The sequence below is a fragment of the Macaca mulatta genome, chromosome 4 (genome assembly GCF_049350105.2).
Source record: "Macaca mulatta isolate MMU2019108-1 chromosome 4, T2T-MMU8v2.0, whole genome shotgun sequence".
Classification (NCBI taxonomy): domain Eukaryota; kingdom Metazoa; phylum Chordata; class Mammalia; order Primates; family Cercopithecidae; genus Macaca; species Macaca mulatta.
The window spans coordinates 105,550,494-105,565,754 of record NC_133409.1 but is presented as its reverse complement, the minus strand read 5'-3'; the positions used below and the strand labels follow the sequence as shown (position 1 = coordinate 105,565,754).

The following is a 15,261-nucleotide window of genomic DNA, read 5'->3' as shown; positions in this document are numbered from 1 at the left end:
TTAAATGAATTCTTATTCTGTTCTCAGGATAACATTTAAGCAAATCTAAGAAGAGGTTTTTTTTTTTTCTTATTCTCAGTATGGTGTTTTTAAAATAGAGAATAAAACTTGGTTTGTTTTGTTGTTCCTTAGTTAATTGTTAAAATAATGAGGCCTTATTATTTGGGGTAATTTATTTAAGACAATAGAGCAATTAATCGCTCACTGGCAACCTGACAAAGGAAGTGGGCCAAGATGCCAACCCATTTCTTGTGGTCTGCCAGCCCTTAAGAGTCGTGTGTTCCAGGGATTTGCTAATCGCCAGCTGGCAACTGATTTACAAGGCGGGAAAGACAGGACTCTTGAATCATGGCCACTTACGAGTAAGATGCAGTGTGTACTGGCTTTAAGGCTTGTCTACTGGCATTCAGATGTTGCTGCCAGGGGAGAGACTTGATGATGACGAGGAGCCTATGTGCTATCTTTGGTGTGTTTGTCCGATGTCATCAGCATTGTTCTTGACCCTCACTTTGGTTTAATAATTAAGACCTGCTAAGTAGAATATACTACTCCAGTGATAATGTGTGTCTCCCTGTCTGTTTATTTGTCTACCTGCCTGTCCATTCATCTATCCATCTGTCCATCCATCCATCCATCCATCCAGCCGTCTATCCATCTGTCCATGCAATGAATACCGGGGTTAAGCCATCAATGAATGGGCTGGAATTAACCTCTGAAAGCACTGTTTACAATTGGGGCTGGCAATCTTTTTCTGTAAACGAACAGATAATACATATTTTAGGTTTGTGGACCATACTGTCTCTGTTGGAACTAGTCAGCTCTGCTGTTGTAGGGTAGAGACAGCTGTAGACACTGTGTAAATCAATGGCATGGTTGTGAGCCAATGAAATGCTGTTTCCAAAAAAATCAGCTTGCAGCTATAGTTAGCCCACCCCTCAATTAGACAGTGGAAGTATCTGACTCAACATAGTTTGGGAGCTACACAAAAACTTTTAAAGAAGTGCTTTAATACTTATAAGTTTTCTAACACTGCTTTATGTTCCAGGTTTGTTAGCTTAATTATTGTCTGTTTCGGGATTTATCTAAAAAACGTAATTTTATAGATTTTACTGTTTTCTTTTTTATTTAAGTATATTAATCATTTAAATGATATTCACCTCTTTCTGACACTGGTTATATAAATGTCATTGGATTGGAAATCTATAAAAAAACAAGGAATAAAATTCACCGCTGTATCACCCATAAAGCACCATTACATTTAATAGTTTTTACTTATAAACATGATTTTAAAAACTACTTTGACGTGGAAGTATGGTCAAGATACATTGATGAGTGAAAAAATGTAGAAGAGTTCTGAACAGTATATATGATGTGATTCTATTTGTGAAAAGAAAAAAGATTATGTATGTGTACACTAGCATATGGTAAATATCTGAGTAGATATGGAATCAGTTCTTAGTTTTCAAGCAAATGAAATCAACTCTCCAGTATAAGCAGAAGAAATTTATTGAAGGTTAAATAAATAACTCGCAGATTTCTGGAATCCCCAAGAATCAGGTTTAGAGGCCATATATTTAGAAGCAATACCCCAAAAACTGGTTCTGCAAAGAGGCCCTGGCAACTGTCAGTCTGAATCCGTGATACCACTAAGCCTAGATGCTGGATTTGCCTCCACTGTTACCAGTATTCCAGAATGAATTCTAGACAGTTACTGCTCTTCTGTGTCATCAGCTTCCAATTCAGAGTCTGCTGTGGATGCATTGGATTGCCAGAGCCCATGTTTTGTGCCCTGGCTGCAGAGGAACCTTAGCGGGAAGGCATGTGGAATTCACTTCTGTAGTGGACAAAGGGCCCTGCCTCCTAAGGTAGAGGATTTACCAAATGTAGGAAGAGGATTCAGAATCTTGGATGCCAGAAAGAATGAGAGCTGTCTACAGCAGACACCTGGGAAATTGTTAGCATTGGTTACTTCTGGATGGTGGAGTTGGAAGGGCTAACTGGGAGCCTTCCAGAGGGAGGCTTTTACTTTAATTTTACTCTTCTGTCCTTTTTGAATATATATATATATAATAAAAAAGTCCATGGGGAAAATGAACAAAAGGGAACAACAGTTTTTTCCAGCATTTCCACTGATAGTATTTTCACATAAGAACTCAAGAATGGCTAGGCGCGGTGGCTCACACCTGTAATCCCAGCATTTTGGGAGCCTTGGGGGTGGATCACCTGAGGTCAGGAGTTCGAGATCAGCCTGGACAACATGGTGAAACCCTGTCTCTACTAAAAATACAAACATTAGCAGAGTGTGGTGGTGCATGCCTGTAATCCCAGCTACTTGGGAGTCTGAGAATCACTTGAACCCAGGAGGCAGAGGTTGCAGTGAGCTCAGATTGCGCCACTCCACTCCAGCCTGGGCGACAGAGTGAGACTCTGTCTCAAAAAAAAAAAAAAAGCCCGGGCGCGGTGACTCACGCCTGTAATCCCAGCACTTTGGGAGGCCGAGGTGGGTGGATCATTTGAGGTCAGGAGTTCAAGACCAGCCTGGCCAACACAGTGAAACCCCATCTCTACTAAAAATACAAAAATTAGCCTGGGGGTAGTGGTGTGCACCTGTAATCCCAGCTACTTGGGAGGCTGAGGCAGGATAATCACTTGAGCGTGGGAGGCAGAGGTTGCAGATCACGCCACCATACTCCAGTCTGGGTGACAGAGTGAGATCCTGTCTCAGACAAACAAACAAACAAAAACAAAACAAAAAACTAAAAAAACCTTCTCAGCATAACTGTGCAGTTTCATCAACTTCATACTCAATTTTATTTTGAAATTCCATTTATAATTTTCTCCCAGATTCAGTCATCTCTATATTGCATGTACTTGGTTGGGCAGAGAAGTCATAAAATGGTTTTCTCTCAGATACCAGTGGCTTCTTTTTGGCTTGGTAGAGCTGATTTAGTTTATCTTTTTAAGGTCTACAGTATTCAGTTTTGAAAATTAAGGTGTTGTCAGCGGCTGTGATTGATGAAGTGTTCATAGATATAAGGTGAAAAACTACAATCTACTTTAAAATTTGACCCTATTATTTTTTCCCCAAACCCCCATAAATTTGCTACTTTTTAGAAAATTGATCTGAGAACTTAATTCAACTTAATAAAGTTTTATCACAGGTAATAACAATTTTTAAGAACAATTTTAGATTTACAGAAAAAGTATGAACATAGTACAGAGTTCTTAGATACCACACACCCTGTTTGCCCTATTATTAACATCTTACATACATGTAGGATACAGTTATTATAGTTAATAGACCAATATTGATACATTCTTACTGACTAAAGTTCCTTCTTTATTAAGATTTTTTTAGTTTCTAAAGTTTATTTTTTTGTTCCAAGATAGCTGCTGTATTTTATACATTTATATTGCATTTATTCATCTGTGCAGTAATGTCATAGAGCCATATCGTAAATGCTGTTTCTGTTTTAAGTAATATAGAATTTAGAGAAACAATAAATAAAATAAAGCTTTGCTACAATGAGCTTCATAAATTATTTTATGCACAAGTGTCACCTCAGAAAAAATAACTTTTTTTTTTTTCCTGTTCTGTATTTAGCGGAACAGGTTCCTATAGAACCATACAACATCCCATTGTCCCAGGCCGAAGTCATACAGGAAGGGAGTGATGTTACTCTTGTTGCCTGGGGCACTCAGGTGAGTAGCATTGATCCCAACTGTTAAAACCTATGTTGTGCTTGGAAGCTCTCATTTTAAATCCTGATACATGAAAAATTGAAGACAATGTTTTCTTTATATTTCAGATTAAATCTGGTGCTACTGATGCTAATTTCTTTTTTCCCTCAACTTTATTGATGTGTAATTGACAAATGAAATTATATATATTCAAGGTATATATGTGATGATTTGATATATGCATACCTTGTGAAATGATTACCATAATCAAATTAATTAATGGATCCATCACCACACATAGTTACTATTTTGTGTGTGGGGGTGGGGGTGAGGACACTTCAGATCTATTGTTTGCGTTAGTCACTGTGCTGTATATTAGATCCTGAGAACTTCCTCATCTTATAACTGAAAGTCTGTGGTACTGATTTCTGAGTGAAGGTGAGATGTCTGTATATATTAAAATGTATACACATGTGGTGGCCATAAATATGTTACAACGATGTATTAATTAAAAGCACATTTCTTTTGAAATATGTGTATACCCACATTACTTTTGCTGCAAATGGCTATAATCTTTTTCATTACATTTCCTGCCATCTCTCATGATTACTTTGCTGGCCATGTGTACCCATCCACTGGTCCAGACTCAAAATTCCATATCTGTCTTTTTTTCCAGTGACCCTCTCTACTGATCCACTTCATTTTCCCCCAGGCTTGTTGTCACTTTGCTCTACCTCCCAACTTTTTCTCTGGCCATGAACTCCTATCTCTTCCACTTTTCTTCTCTCTCCTTCTTTTAAAGATATGGTCAGTTTTTATTTTTCTGCGTAAAGGAAATCCTTATTTTAGGAAATTTAGGGCAACACAATATAAAGAAGATAACAAAAATGGTTTTCAATATCAAAAGCTCCTACTCTTCTCTCCGTTTGATTTTTGGCATGGAGAGCTGCAGTCCTCATGGTTTCTCACCTTTAGTGGGGTAACTCTGCTGCTTGGTGAGTTGTATCCCATTGACAGTGTCCTTGGTGGGTGTGGCAAACCTCTTTGCTGTCCTTCTGTCCACTTTTTAATCCACATCTCTGTTACTGTCAGCTCATGACCTTACCTCTCTTTTTAATGGGTAAGTTAGGGTGTATTAGGTATTAACTCACATAGCTTGCTCTTCCTTTTGCTTCAGATTCTTTCCTTCTTCCCTTTGTCTTGAAGAAGAGGTGTCTGGTTTACATAACAACCTCTGCAAATCGGTTTCAGACTGTGTTCCATTTTACCTTCCTTCTCCAAGACTGTAGTCTATTAGCTAGTCTCTCTCTCTCCTGCATCTTCAGTTTTCCATTTCTTGTTGCTCTTATTTAAAAAGTATGTCTCTCTTCACTATTTAAAGAATTCCTTTCCCCTTAAATCCCATTACACCTCCCTCCTTTTAACACTGAACTTGAACAACTGTTTTCTATTGTCTATATTTAATTTCTTAACTTCGTTATATTCTTGTACCTGTGAGTTCCATTCCCACTAATTTACTGTTTTTGTCAACATTACTGATCTTCTAGTTGTTTAAATTCAGCTCTTATTCCTGCTATGGTATATGATACTGGCTGCTATCCCTGTGAAATCTTCCTCTTAAGCTTCTGCAGTACACTGTCTCCTGGTTTTCTTTCTAGCTCTTTAACTGTTCTTTTTATCTCCTTTTTTTCTTTCCTTCCCTCCTTTTTCCCTCCCTCCCTCACTCCTTCCCTCTCTTTCTTCCTTCCTTTCCTCTTGGGCCATTTTTTCCTTAAATGTTAGTGATTTTTGCCCTTTACTTCTCCCTCTACATGCTTTCTACCTATTCGTTTGACTTCATTTACCTTCTGTGTGCCATCTTTGTAATCAGTGTCTGTGGTACTGACTTCTCTCTCTAAGCACCTCTTTCTGTTTTCTAGATATCTGTACTTAACTATTTTTGCAGAATATGGGATTCAACATATTTAAAACAAATTTATGAATTCTTCATGCAGATCAATTCCTGAGACTTTAAATACTATCTCTAATAGTGATGTCAGCATTCAACTAGTTTTTGAAGCTGGAACCTTTGTAGTCATTCTCTGCATATTTTTCTCTTTGTTTCAGGTTCATGTGATCCGGGAGGTAGCGTCCATGGCAAAAGAAAAGCTTGGAGTATCTTGTGAAGTCATTGATCTGAGGACTATAATACCTTGGGATGTGGACACAGTTTGTAAGGTATGAATATAATGGTGATAGAATGTCATTTCCCTGAAACCTTTGGTCAAATATGTTGTATATTTGCAAATCATTCTTTTGAAATTGTGAGCTACGTGAGCATTTTCAATTGATTTAAAAGTTTTAAATTTGCAGCATGAAAGAAAGTTGTATAAACAGCTTCATGCTCAAGGAAACAAATCGCTATAGAATTTATTTTTCCTCCTGTAGTTTTCTCTGTTTAAAATACTACAAAACGGGGTCCTTTATGCAGTCACCTTGGGTTAAGTTGTGTGAGTCATGGAGGATATCAAGGATGCCGAAGGCACCTGTGTTTTTGACTTCTTATTAGTTATGGTTCAATTAGCTAGGTTTAATTTCGTCAGGTAGATTAAGTGATTTGGCTGAATTTTCATTTATCTTCTCTCCAAAAGTTATGGGGATGGATTTTTTTTTTTTTTTTTTTTAAATAACTCTGTATATAGTCTTAATACTGTGGGTTACAGTCTAAGGGTTGTGTGGAGATTCTGGCTGCTCTAACGTACAGTTTCTATCTAAGTAGTCTCATGACCTTTGGCCTGATTACATTGGTCTTCTTTTTACTATTAAGATTTACATAGCCAGTTCCCTCTTAAGAATATAGTTTAGTTCTCATTTACCTCTTTATATCCAGTGTCTTTCACACCAATGTCAAGATAATTTAAGAAGCATCTATTTTCATATTGATACAAAGAGGGTTAAGCACTCTTTTTGTAATAGTCTTATCAATTAAGAGTAGCTACATGTATTGTAAATTATATGTACCTAGTCTTAATAGATAAGTACAGTAGATATATGTACAATTAATAGATACATGTACAATTACATGTAAAATTGTGGGAAACAATGACATGTATTATTTTTTCTTGATTTACTGCTATAGTCATAAGACATAGGGCATTTTATATTTACTACTTTTAAGAGCTTTGGCATTCTCATAGCTTTTACAGGCTATTTCTTGGGTTAGTTACATGAAAATAACGTGCAGATACTACTGCTGTAAAAGTGTAGCCTGGGATGTTTTTAGGTGAAAAGTGTTTTATAATTTAGTAGAAGATGTAAGATTTGTTATAGTAACAAAGTTCTGAAGACTCACTTGACACCATCTAAACACTTGACATGCTTACAAATGGTTTCAACAATATCCTGAGCCATTCTATTTGTAGTTGCTGTAATTAAGAGCAATATTTCAGACTGAGTTATTCATAGCTTCATGAAAATAATTTAATGCTTTTTGCAGGCATTTTCAAATCAAGTCAGATACCGGGTTTTCTTTCAAATAGCCAAATGTTCCAAATTATAGTTAAACTAGAGTTGGCTTCTTGTTTGCAACATGTATCCACCACTTATCCTGGGGTTTGTATTTTTAGTGTAGATGGTGGTTTTACATGGGGATATGATGTTTTGTCATGGTGCAGTGTGGGGGGCATTTACATATGGTCAGAGCAAGCACTTTTAGAACTTTATTTACATATATATATATAACCTTAACATTCAAAAAGCATTTTTGTAGCAGCTTATGGTAAATAGCACGTGTATACTAATACTTCATTTTGGCAACCGTGGAAGCAAAGAGAGGAGAGGTAGGGGAAGAAAGAAGGGTGAAGTTGTTTATATTTACATCGATATCGGTTTGCTTTTGCATCACTGTATTAAATCTACTGGTTGCATCTTTATCTTATCCTAGAATGCAGATCCATTTTCCTTAGGGCTCTATCCTACTGGGAAAGATGAAAAAGGAGACAAGCGATCTCTACTGAATGAGAAAGTGATGCATCAGACCTCTGACTTATTAGCATCATTATTTTGTTTTGTTTTGGGATGCTTTCATCCGGTTGTGACAGTGAAAGCCAGCTTCTTGATTGCTTTGGATCTATTGGAGACTTTCTTCATTGCTGATGATGGTACCTCTCCTGTTTTCTTTTGATGTATCAAAAGAGGTAAAATTTTGGTACTTAGCTTTTTCCTCCTAGGATTTAGAGATGATTTTAAAGAAGAGGGCCCTATAACCAAATATTTATATTGAAAATGAGGGTTTTTTTTCCCCCCAGAGTGAAGCTTTTTAAATTCATCTTGATAAATTCTATAGTAACCAAAATTTGTGTTATAATCTCTTTTAGTTAGGTGTGTTTTATCAGTTGTTTTTGTCTTATGACTCATTAGATCCCTCAGTTTTATTCATTATGTGTCAGCTAAACCCCAATATATATCTTTTGGAATGCCTAATCGAGAAAAGAAAGCATATTAAAAGCAAAAATGATTTGTTGAACACATATATTAACATACTCTACACACTAAAATGACTCTGGGACACTTGAGGAATTCATACTTCTTGCTTAATCCTTGATGCATGGTTTGGAAGTTATAAAACAACATAAGTAGTTACTCAGGGATAGAGAAAGGAGCAGAGTCTTTGATTGTTGCTCAAGGGAGTTACAAAATTAGAGACTTAAATGGGCCTAGAAACCACAGTTAGTTTTTCTACTCAATGCTGACCCTGATATTAAAAAGCTAAGCTGGAGACTTCTGAAAAGCACAGTAGAAAATTCTTGAGTTTAGAGGTGCTTAAGAGACAGATACCTACCCTGTGCCATGGGTGTGTGTGTGTGTGTGTGTGTGTGTGTGTGTGTGTGTGTGTGGAAGTGGATTGGCTTAAGAGAATCAGCTGTGTGAGTTCAAAGCCCTGAAATGAATGGCACATTGAAACTGATGGCCTATAACTGCTTTTTAGTTGGCTACACTTGCTATTTGGTCTCAACCAGGTGTGTAGAATCCAGATGTATAGAACTCATTTTGTGGGGCTGTAGTGACAAAATTGAAATTTTGAGGGGATTTAGACACATACTTTAACTTTCTCTCAAAATATTTGCCAAATTCTAAAGGTGTAAATGGTGAAAGGTAAGTAGAAAATATCTGGAAAGTGAAGCTATCACTTGATAATGAAGTGACAAAGACCAATCATACTCTCAACTGAAAGCCATGGAGAGTTAGGTCTTACAATTAGAGGCAAACCAGATGTAGACCAGGTCATCTCAAACCCACAAGACAGCCTCTACCCCTTTGAGTTTTTTACTGAATTATGTACTTTTACTCTATCTGCCCAGCAGAGCAAGGAGTCAATCCTCTCATTATCTGGAACTTCTATAAACCAGCATTCAATAAAAAACTATTAAGTAGATGGAGAGACAGGAGTATTTGATCAATAACAAAGAGGAAACAAATAATAAAAAGCAGAAACACAGCTGATCCAGATATTGGAGTTAGCAGACAAGGACGTCTTGATTGTTATGCTTAGGAACACAGAGAAAATAAGGAACAAAAGAGGTAAGAGGGTAGAGAATTACCTAGAAAATTGGGTGTGTGCGTGTGTACATGTACGTATATGGATCAAGTAAACTTTGTGGAGCCATCAAAAAAGTATGTATCTGACAATAAGAACTCAATGAATAGGCTTATAACATATTGGACTCAGTAGATGATAGCAATAATGAACTGGAAGGCTAGTTAATAGAAAATGTCCACATTGAAGCACAAGTCAGAAAAGAGGATAAAGCACATTTGGGATCTGGTCAAAAGATGTCTTATATACAATTTGAATTCCAGAAAAAGAAAAGAGAGAAAATCAGCAACAATATCTAAAAAAAAAATTTCTCATGAAAGTTTCAGAACATCATTACACAAGCTTTGTTAACGTTTAAGAAGATTATATTCAAAGAAAACCACACCTGGTATGCATAATGGCATGACATCTTAAATTGCTGACTATGCTAGCCTACAATTCTATACTTAGTGAAAATATCTTTTTAAAATTAAGATAAAAAAAATAGTTTAGGCAAACAGAAATTGAGAGAATTTATCACTAGCAGGCTCTCACTAAAAGAAGGTACTGCAAGGGAGCTCCCTTTGGCAGAAGGAAAATGATCCTAAAAGAAAATATGGAAGAGAGCATACACTGTAGCTCAGGATTGATTGTCCAAAACAGTACTGATAATTTTCTGTGAAAGTTTAAGTTTAGTGAAGTTGAAGTTAAATATATGGAATTGAAATGTAAGACAATAAAAACACAAAAGCCAGGGGGTCTTACATGGAGTTAAAATATTCTATTGTTCTAGGATTATTATGAAGTGTAATGTTCTAATTAGGTTTTAATTAAGGATACAAATTTTAATCTCCAGTGTAACAACTGAAATAACAGCGAAAGAATGCATAGCTAGCAAGTTAATAAGAGAACTATAAATTAATAAAAATATTTGGTTAATCCAAAATAAAGAAATAAGTATAAAAAATGGATGGGTCAATAGATAACAGATGATAAGATGATATAAACCCAAATGTAGAAGTAATTAAATACAAAAAGATTAAATAAACCTAGTAAAAGTCTAAAGATCCTCAGACTTCATGAAAAACAACTACCACCACCACATATAGCTAAAAAAAGGCATACTTTAAATGTAAGGACATCAAAATGTTGAAAATGAAAGGATGGAAAAAGAAAGTTGGTGTAGATATACCAATTTCAAATAAAGCATTAAGGCAAAAAGGACTACTAGAAATGAAGAAGAACGTTTCACAATGCCAAAGGGACCAGTCCACCATGAAAATATAATAATCCTAAGTCTGTTTCATCCTTAATAACATAGTTTGAAAATAAATAAAGCAATAGACCAAACAAAGAAAACAGAAGAGGTATGAACATGTTCACAGTTACAGCAGGAGACTTTAAGACATCCCTCTTAAATCTTACTTAATCAAACAGACAAAATCTTGTTAAGTGTATAGAAGATCTGAACAAAACAATTTGTAAAGTTGTCCTAATTGCGCACCAAACTATCAATAGAATATGTAGCATTTGTCAAAATTGGCCAAATGCTGGGGCATAAATAATAACCTTAAAAAATTCCAAAAGCTTGGAATCATTGAGATTATGTTCTCTAACAATAGTGGAATTCAGTTAGAAATCAAGTGAAAGAAAAGGACAACTAGAAAAGCCTCAACTTTCTATGAATTAAATACCTTGCTTCTAAATAACCATGGATTACAGAAGAAACTCAAAAATTAGAGAAGAGACTGAACTGAATGATTAAGGTACATTATATCAAAAGTTTCAAGAACCAGCTTAAGCCATGCTCAGAGGAGACTTTATACCTGTAAATATATAAATTTAGGAAATAGGAATAAGAATTAAAAAAATTAATGATCTGAATTTCCATCTCCAGAAAGAAAATCAAACCTAGAAAAAGTGGAAGAAATGAAGTAATCAAGAGCAGAAATTACTGAAATTGAGTCTGTAGAGAAATTTAATAAAGTAAAATTTAGATCTTCGGTTTACAGGCATGAGCTACTGCGCCTGGCGTAAAATTTAGATCTTTGAAGAGATTAATGTAATTGATAAACTTTTAACTAATGGAAAAACTAGGGTGCAAACAAATGACAAATGTTTGTTTGTATGATGAAGAGCTCACAGACGGTGGTAAGATAAAGAGGATGTTATGAATAATTTTACAAATAAGTTTTGAGTAAAGTTGACAATTTCCTGGAAAAATGTAAGTCATTCAACATTGATACAAGAGGAGTTAGAAAATCTGAAGAGTCATGATCTGTTAAAAAATTAAATGTAATGTTATTACCTCTCATACAGAGAAAACCCCAGGCCCAAATGGCTTTATTCGTGAATTCTTTAAAATATAGTCCTTGTGCAAACCCTTACGGAGAGTGGAATAAAAGAGAAAACTTTCAAATTCTTTTTATAAGGCCCGCATAATCTTAATATCAAACCTATTTAGGACAGTATAAGAAAGGAAAATTATAGACAACTTTTAAAATAAATGTAGATCACATAGATAATGTTCATAAATATTCACAAAGCGGTTGATACAATTCCTCATATTAACAGAAAAGAGGAAAGAAAACCTGATTACCCTGATAATGCAAGAGAAGTATTTATTAAAATTCAATATTTATTCATGATTAAAATTTCATAGCAACCTAGAAATGGAAGGTAATTATTACTCTGGCAAAGAGTAGTTGCAAAATGCCTGCAGCAAAAATTATGATTCCTGGTGAAATTTTGACAGCTTTCCTCTTGATGTTGGGACAAGCTAGGGAAAAATTTACTGATACGTATGTCAGAACTTTATACAGAAAATCACAAAATATTATTCAGGAAAATTAAAGGCCCATAAAATGAAGCATGTAGCATGTTAGTGGATTGTAAGGCCAAGAAAAGCCAGAGCAATCTTGAAGAAGAACAAAACTGGGAGACTTCATTATCAAATGTTGAGATGTGTTATTAGGGCTGTAGTAATTATAACATTATATAGGTATAAAAATACACAAATAGACCAATGGAATAAAATAAGAGTCCAGAAACAGACCTGCTGGTTATCAGATTCAGGACAAAGGTGACTTTGCAATTTTGAGAGGAAAAGGTAGTTTTTTCAATAGAGGATGTTGATTCATTTGGGTACTGTGAAAAATAATTGTATTAACTCTTACCACACAAACATCAATTACAGCTGAGTTGCAGATCTAATCATGAAAGAAAAAATAATGCTCTTGTGAGAAAGCATAGGTGAATATGTTCATGTGATCTTGTGCACTCATAAAACACTAACATTAAAAAAAGGCTGATAACATTTTGCTTCATTACAATTAAGAAAATTTATTCATCCAAAGGGCTCCAATAAGAGAGTAAATAGATAATCTACAGATTTGGAGAAACTCAAGGAAACTCACATCTGGAAATATAAAGTACTTATACAATCAAAAAGAAAGACCAATATCCAATAGAAATATGAGTGAAAGTCTTGAAAAGGTACATTAAGTGTTGGCAAGAATATGGAGCAATCCAACTCTCATAGACTATTGTTGGTAATATAAATTTGTACAACCATTTTGGAAAATTGTTTGGCAATATCTACCTGAACCCTATAACCTAGCAATTCCAATCCTGTATGTGTGTATATGAAGAAATATACAAAAAAAAGAATACAGAAGTGTTCATAGGAACATTATTTCTAGTAGCCCCACACTGTAACCTGCTGAAGTACTCATCAACTAGAGAATGGATCAATAATAAGTAAATATAATATTGTTCAGTGATGAGAATAAATGAACTAAAAATGTAATGGAATAATGTGTATTCATCTCACAAACACAAAGACACCAGTAAGTACATACTGAATGATTTCTTGTATATAAAGGTAAAAAATAGACAAAACTAATTGATGGTGTTAGAAGTCAGGCTAGTGATTATCATGAGAGTGGTTAATAATTGGAAGAGTATGTAAGGGCTATGGGTTGCTGGTAAGTTTCTTGTTCTGAGTGCTGATTATCCAGGTTAAAGTTTTGAAAATTGAGCAGAACAGTCATTTGGCGCACCGTTTTTGTATATATGTTAAACTTGAACAAAAAGTTTTTTTTAAAATAAAAAGAAGCACTATCTTCTGTTTCATTCATTTCCTTTACTTCACATTATAGCGAGCCCTTTTATGGACTCAGGGAGAGCCTTGGTGTCCTTAGCCAGGAAGAGATTCCTTTTATCATGCAGCTCTGTCCACACCCTTCCTTCAGTTTCTCCCTGCATCTCAGCTCAGCTGTCATGCTGATGTGAAACAGGAGCTCATAAGTAGGGCTGTTCTCTCCCAAGCCTTCCCAGGAGTAAGAACAGTGGTTAAGGTTATGGGCTTTAATGGACTTTCCTGCTGACATGCAGACCGCATTCAAAATGAGTTAAAAAGTGAGCTGCACTGTTAACAAAGCAGTGGCCAGGCCGAATAGCTTTTGAGGTGCTGTCAAGCTTGAAAGGAAGATTTTTCTTAAATAAGGAGGAATTCAGAGAAGCTGCCTTCAAAAATAAGAACTTGATTTTGGCAGGAGAATGAACAAAAGGCTTTGAAAGAAACTCAGATTCTCAAGCATCATTGTCATTTAACCTAGAATCAACTACATAACAACACTGCAAAAAAGTATTGAAGCACAATCATTTACAAGGTCTAGGTGATTTTTACATATCTATAGAGAAGAAAAAACTGACACTTATAATTCTGACATGTCTAAACTCTACCTGAAGATTAAATTATGCTGATCATTAAAATGTATAAGACTTTGCCTTTATACCATACAGTCTTTTTAATTTATCTTTTTCTGGTGTGTCCCTCTCCCAGATTAAATTCCAAAGCATATCCTGCTGGCTTTGCCTACATAATATCTCCAAAATCTGACCACTGCTTGATCCTGCTCCAGACCACTAGCATTTCTCACCTGGGTTTTGGCCATAGCCGCCTAACAACTGTCTTGCGCTTCTGACCTTTCCTTGCCATAGGTAGAGTTGATACTTTTAATCTGAGTCATATCATATTCCTTCTACTCTCAAAAGGCCTCAGTGATTTCCCATTGAGAGGGAAGTCAAATTCCTTACCATGGCCTACAAGAATTTACCCGATTTAATTGCATTCCACATCCCACCACCCATCCACCCTTTAGAAAATGTTCTTTACCCAGATACTCCCTTCATTCTTTTTGTTACTTTGTCGGGAGAACCTACCCCCAATATTTCAATGTGGGTTCTTTCTATTTTCCATAAGTGTCAGCCGGCTGAGAAATAAAGAGAAAGAGTACAAAGAGAGGAATTTTACAGCTGGGCCGCTGTGGGCGACATCATGTATTGGTAGGACTGTGTTGCCCAACTGAGCCTCAAATCAGCAAGTTTTTTATTAAGGGTTTCAAAAAGGGAGGGGGTGTAAAACAGGGAGTAGGTACAAAGATCACATGCTTCAAAAGGCAAAAAGCAGAACTACTAATAAGAGTCTAACAAAGATCACATATTTCTGAGGGAACAGGACAAAGGGAAAAAAATAGAACCACTGATAAGGGTCCAACAACGATCACAAGGCAAAGGGCAAGAGCAGAACTACTGATAAGGGTCTATGTTCAGCGGTGCACATATTGTCTTGATAAACATCTTAAACAACAGAAAACAGGGTTTGAGAGCAGAGAACCGGTCTGACCACAAATGTACCAGGGCGGAGTTTTCCCCCACCCTTATAAGCCTGAGGGTACTGCAGGAGACCAGGGTAAATCTCAGTACTTATCTCAACCACATAAGACAGACACTCCCAGAGAGGCCGTTTATAGACTTCCCCCCAAGGAATGCATTCCTTTCCCGGGTTATTGATATTAATATTCCTTGCTAGGAAAAGAATTTAGCGATATCTCTCCTACTTGCACGCCCGTTTATAGGCTATCTTCAAGCAGAAAAATATGGCTCTTTTTGCCCAACCCCGCAGGCAGTCAGACCTTATGGTTGTTTTCCTTTGTTCCCTTAAAGTTGCTATTATTCTGTTC

General features: G+C 35.9%; 1 protein-coding gene across 3 annotated transcripts in view; it reads left to right on the top strand.

Annotated features, from left to right (window-relative positions):
* BCKDHB (branched chain keto acid dehydrogenase E1 subunit beta) overlaps nt 1–15,261 on the top strand; it is a 244,293-nt gene that overhangs the window by 89,008 nt on the left and 140,024 nt on the right. For all 3 annotated transcript variants that reach the window (XM_078001250.1, XM_015136827.3, XM_078001249.1), the window contains exons 7-8: nt 3,605–3,702; nt 5,788–5,898. In XM_078001250.1, the coding sequence (XP_077857376.1) occupies nt 3,605–3,702; nt 5,788–5,898 (209 nt within the window). The remainder of the gene's footprint in view (nt 1–3,604; nt 3,703–5,787; nt 5,899–15,261) is intronic.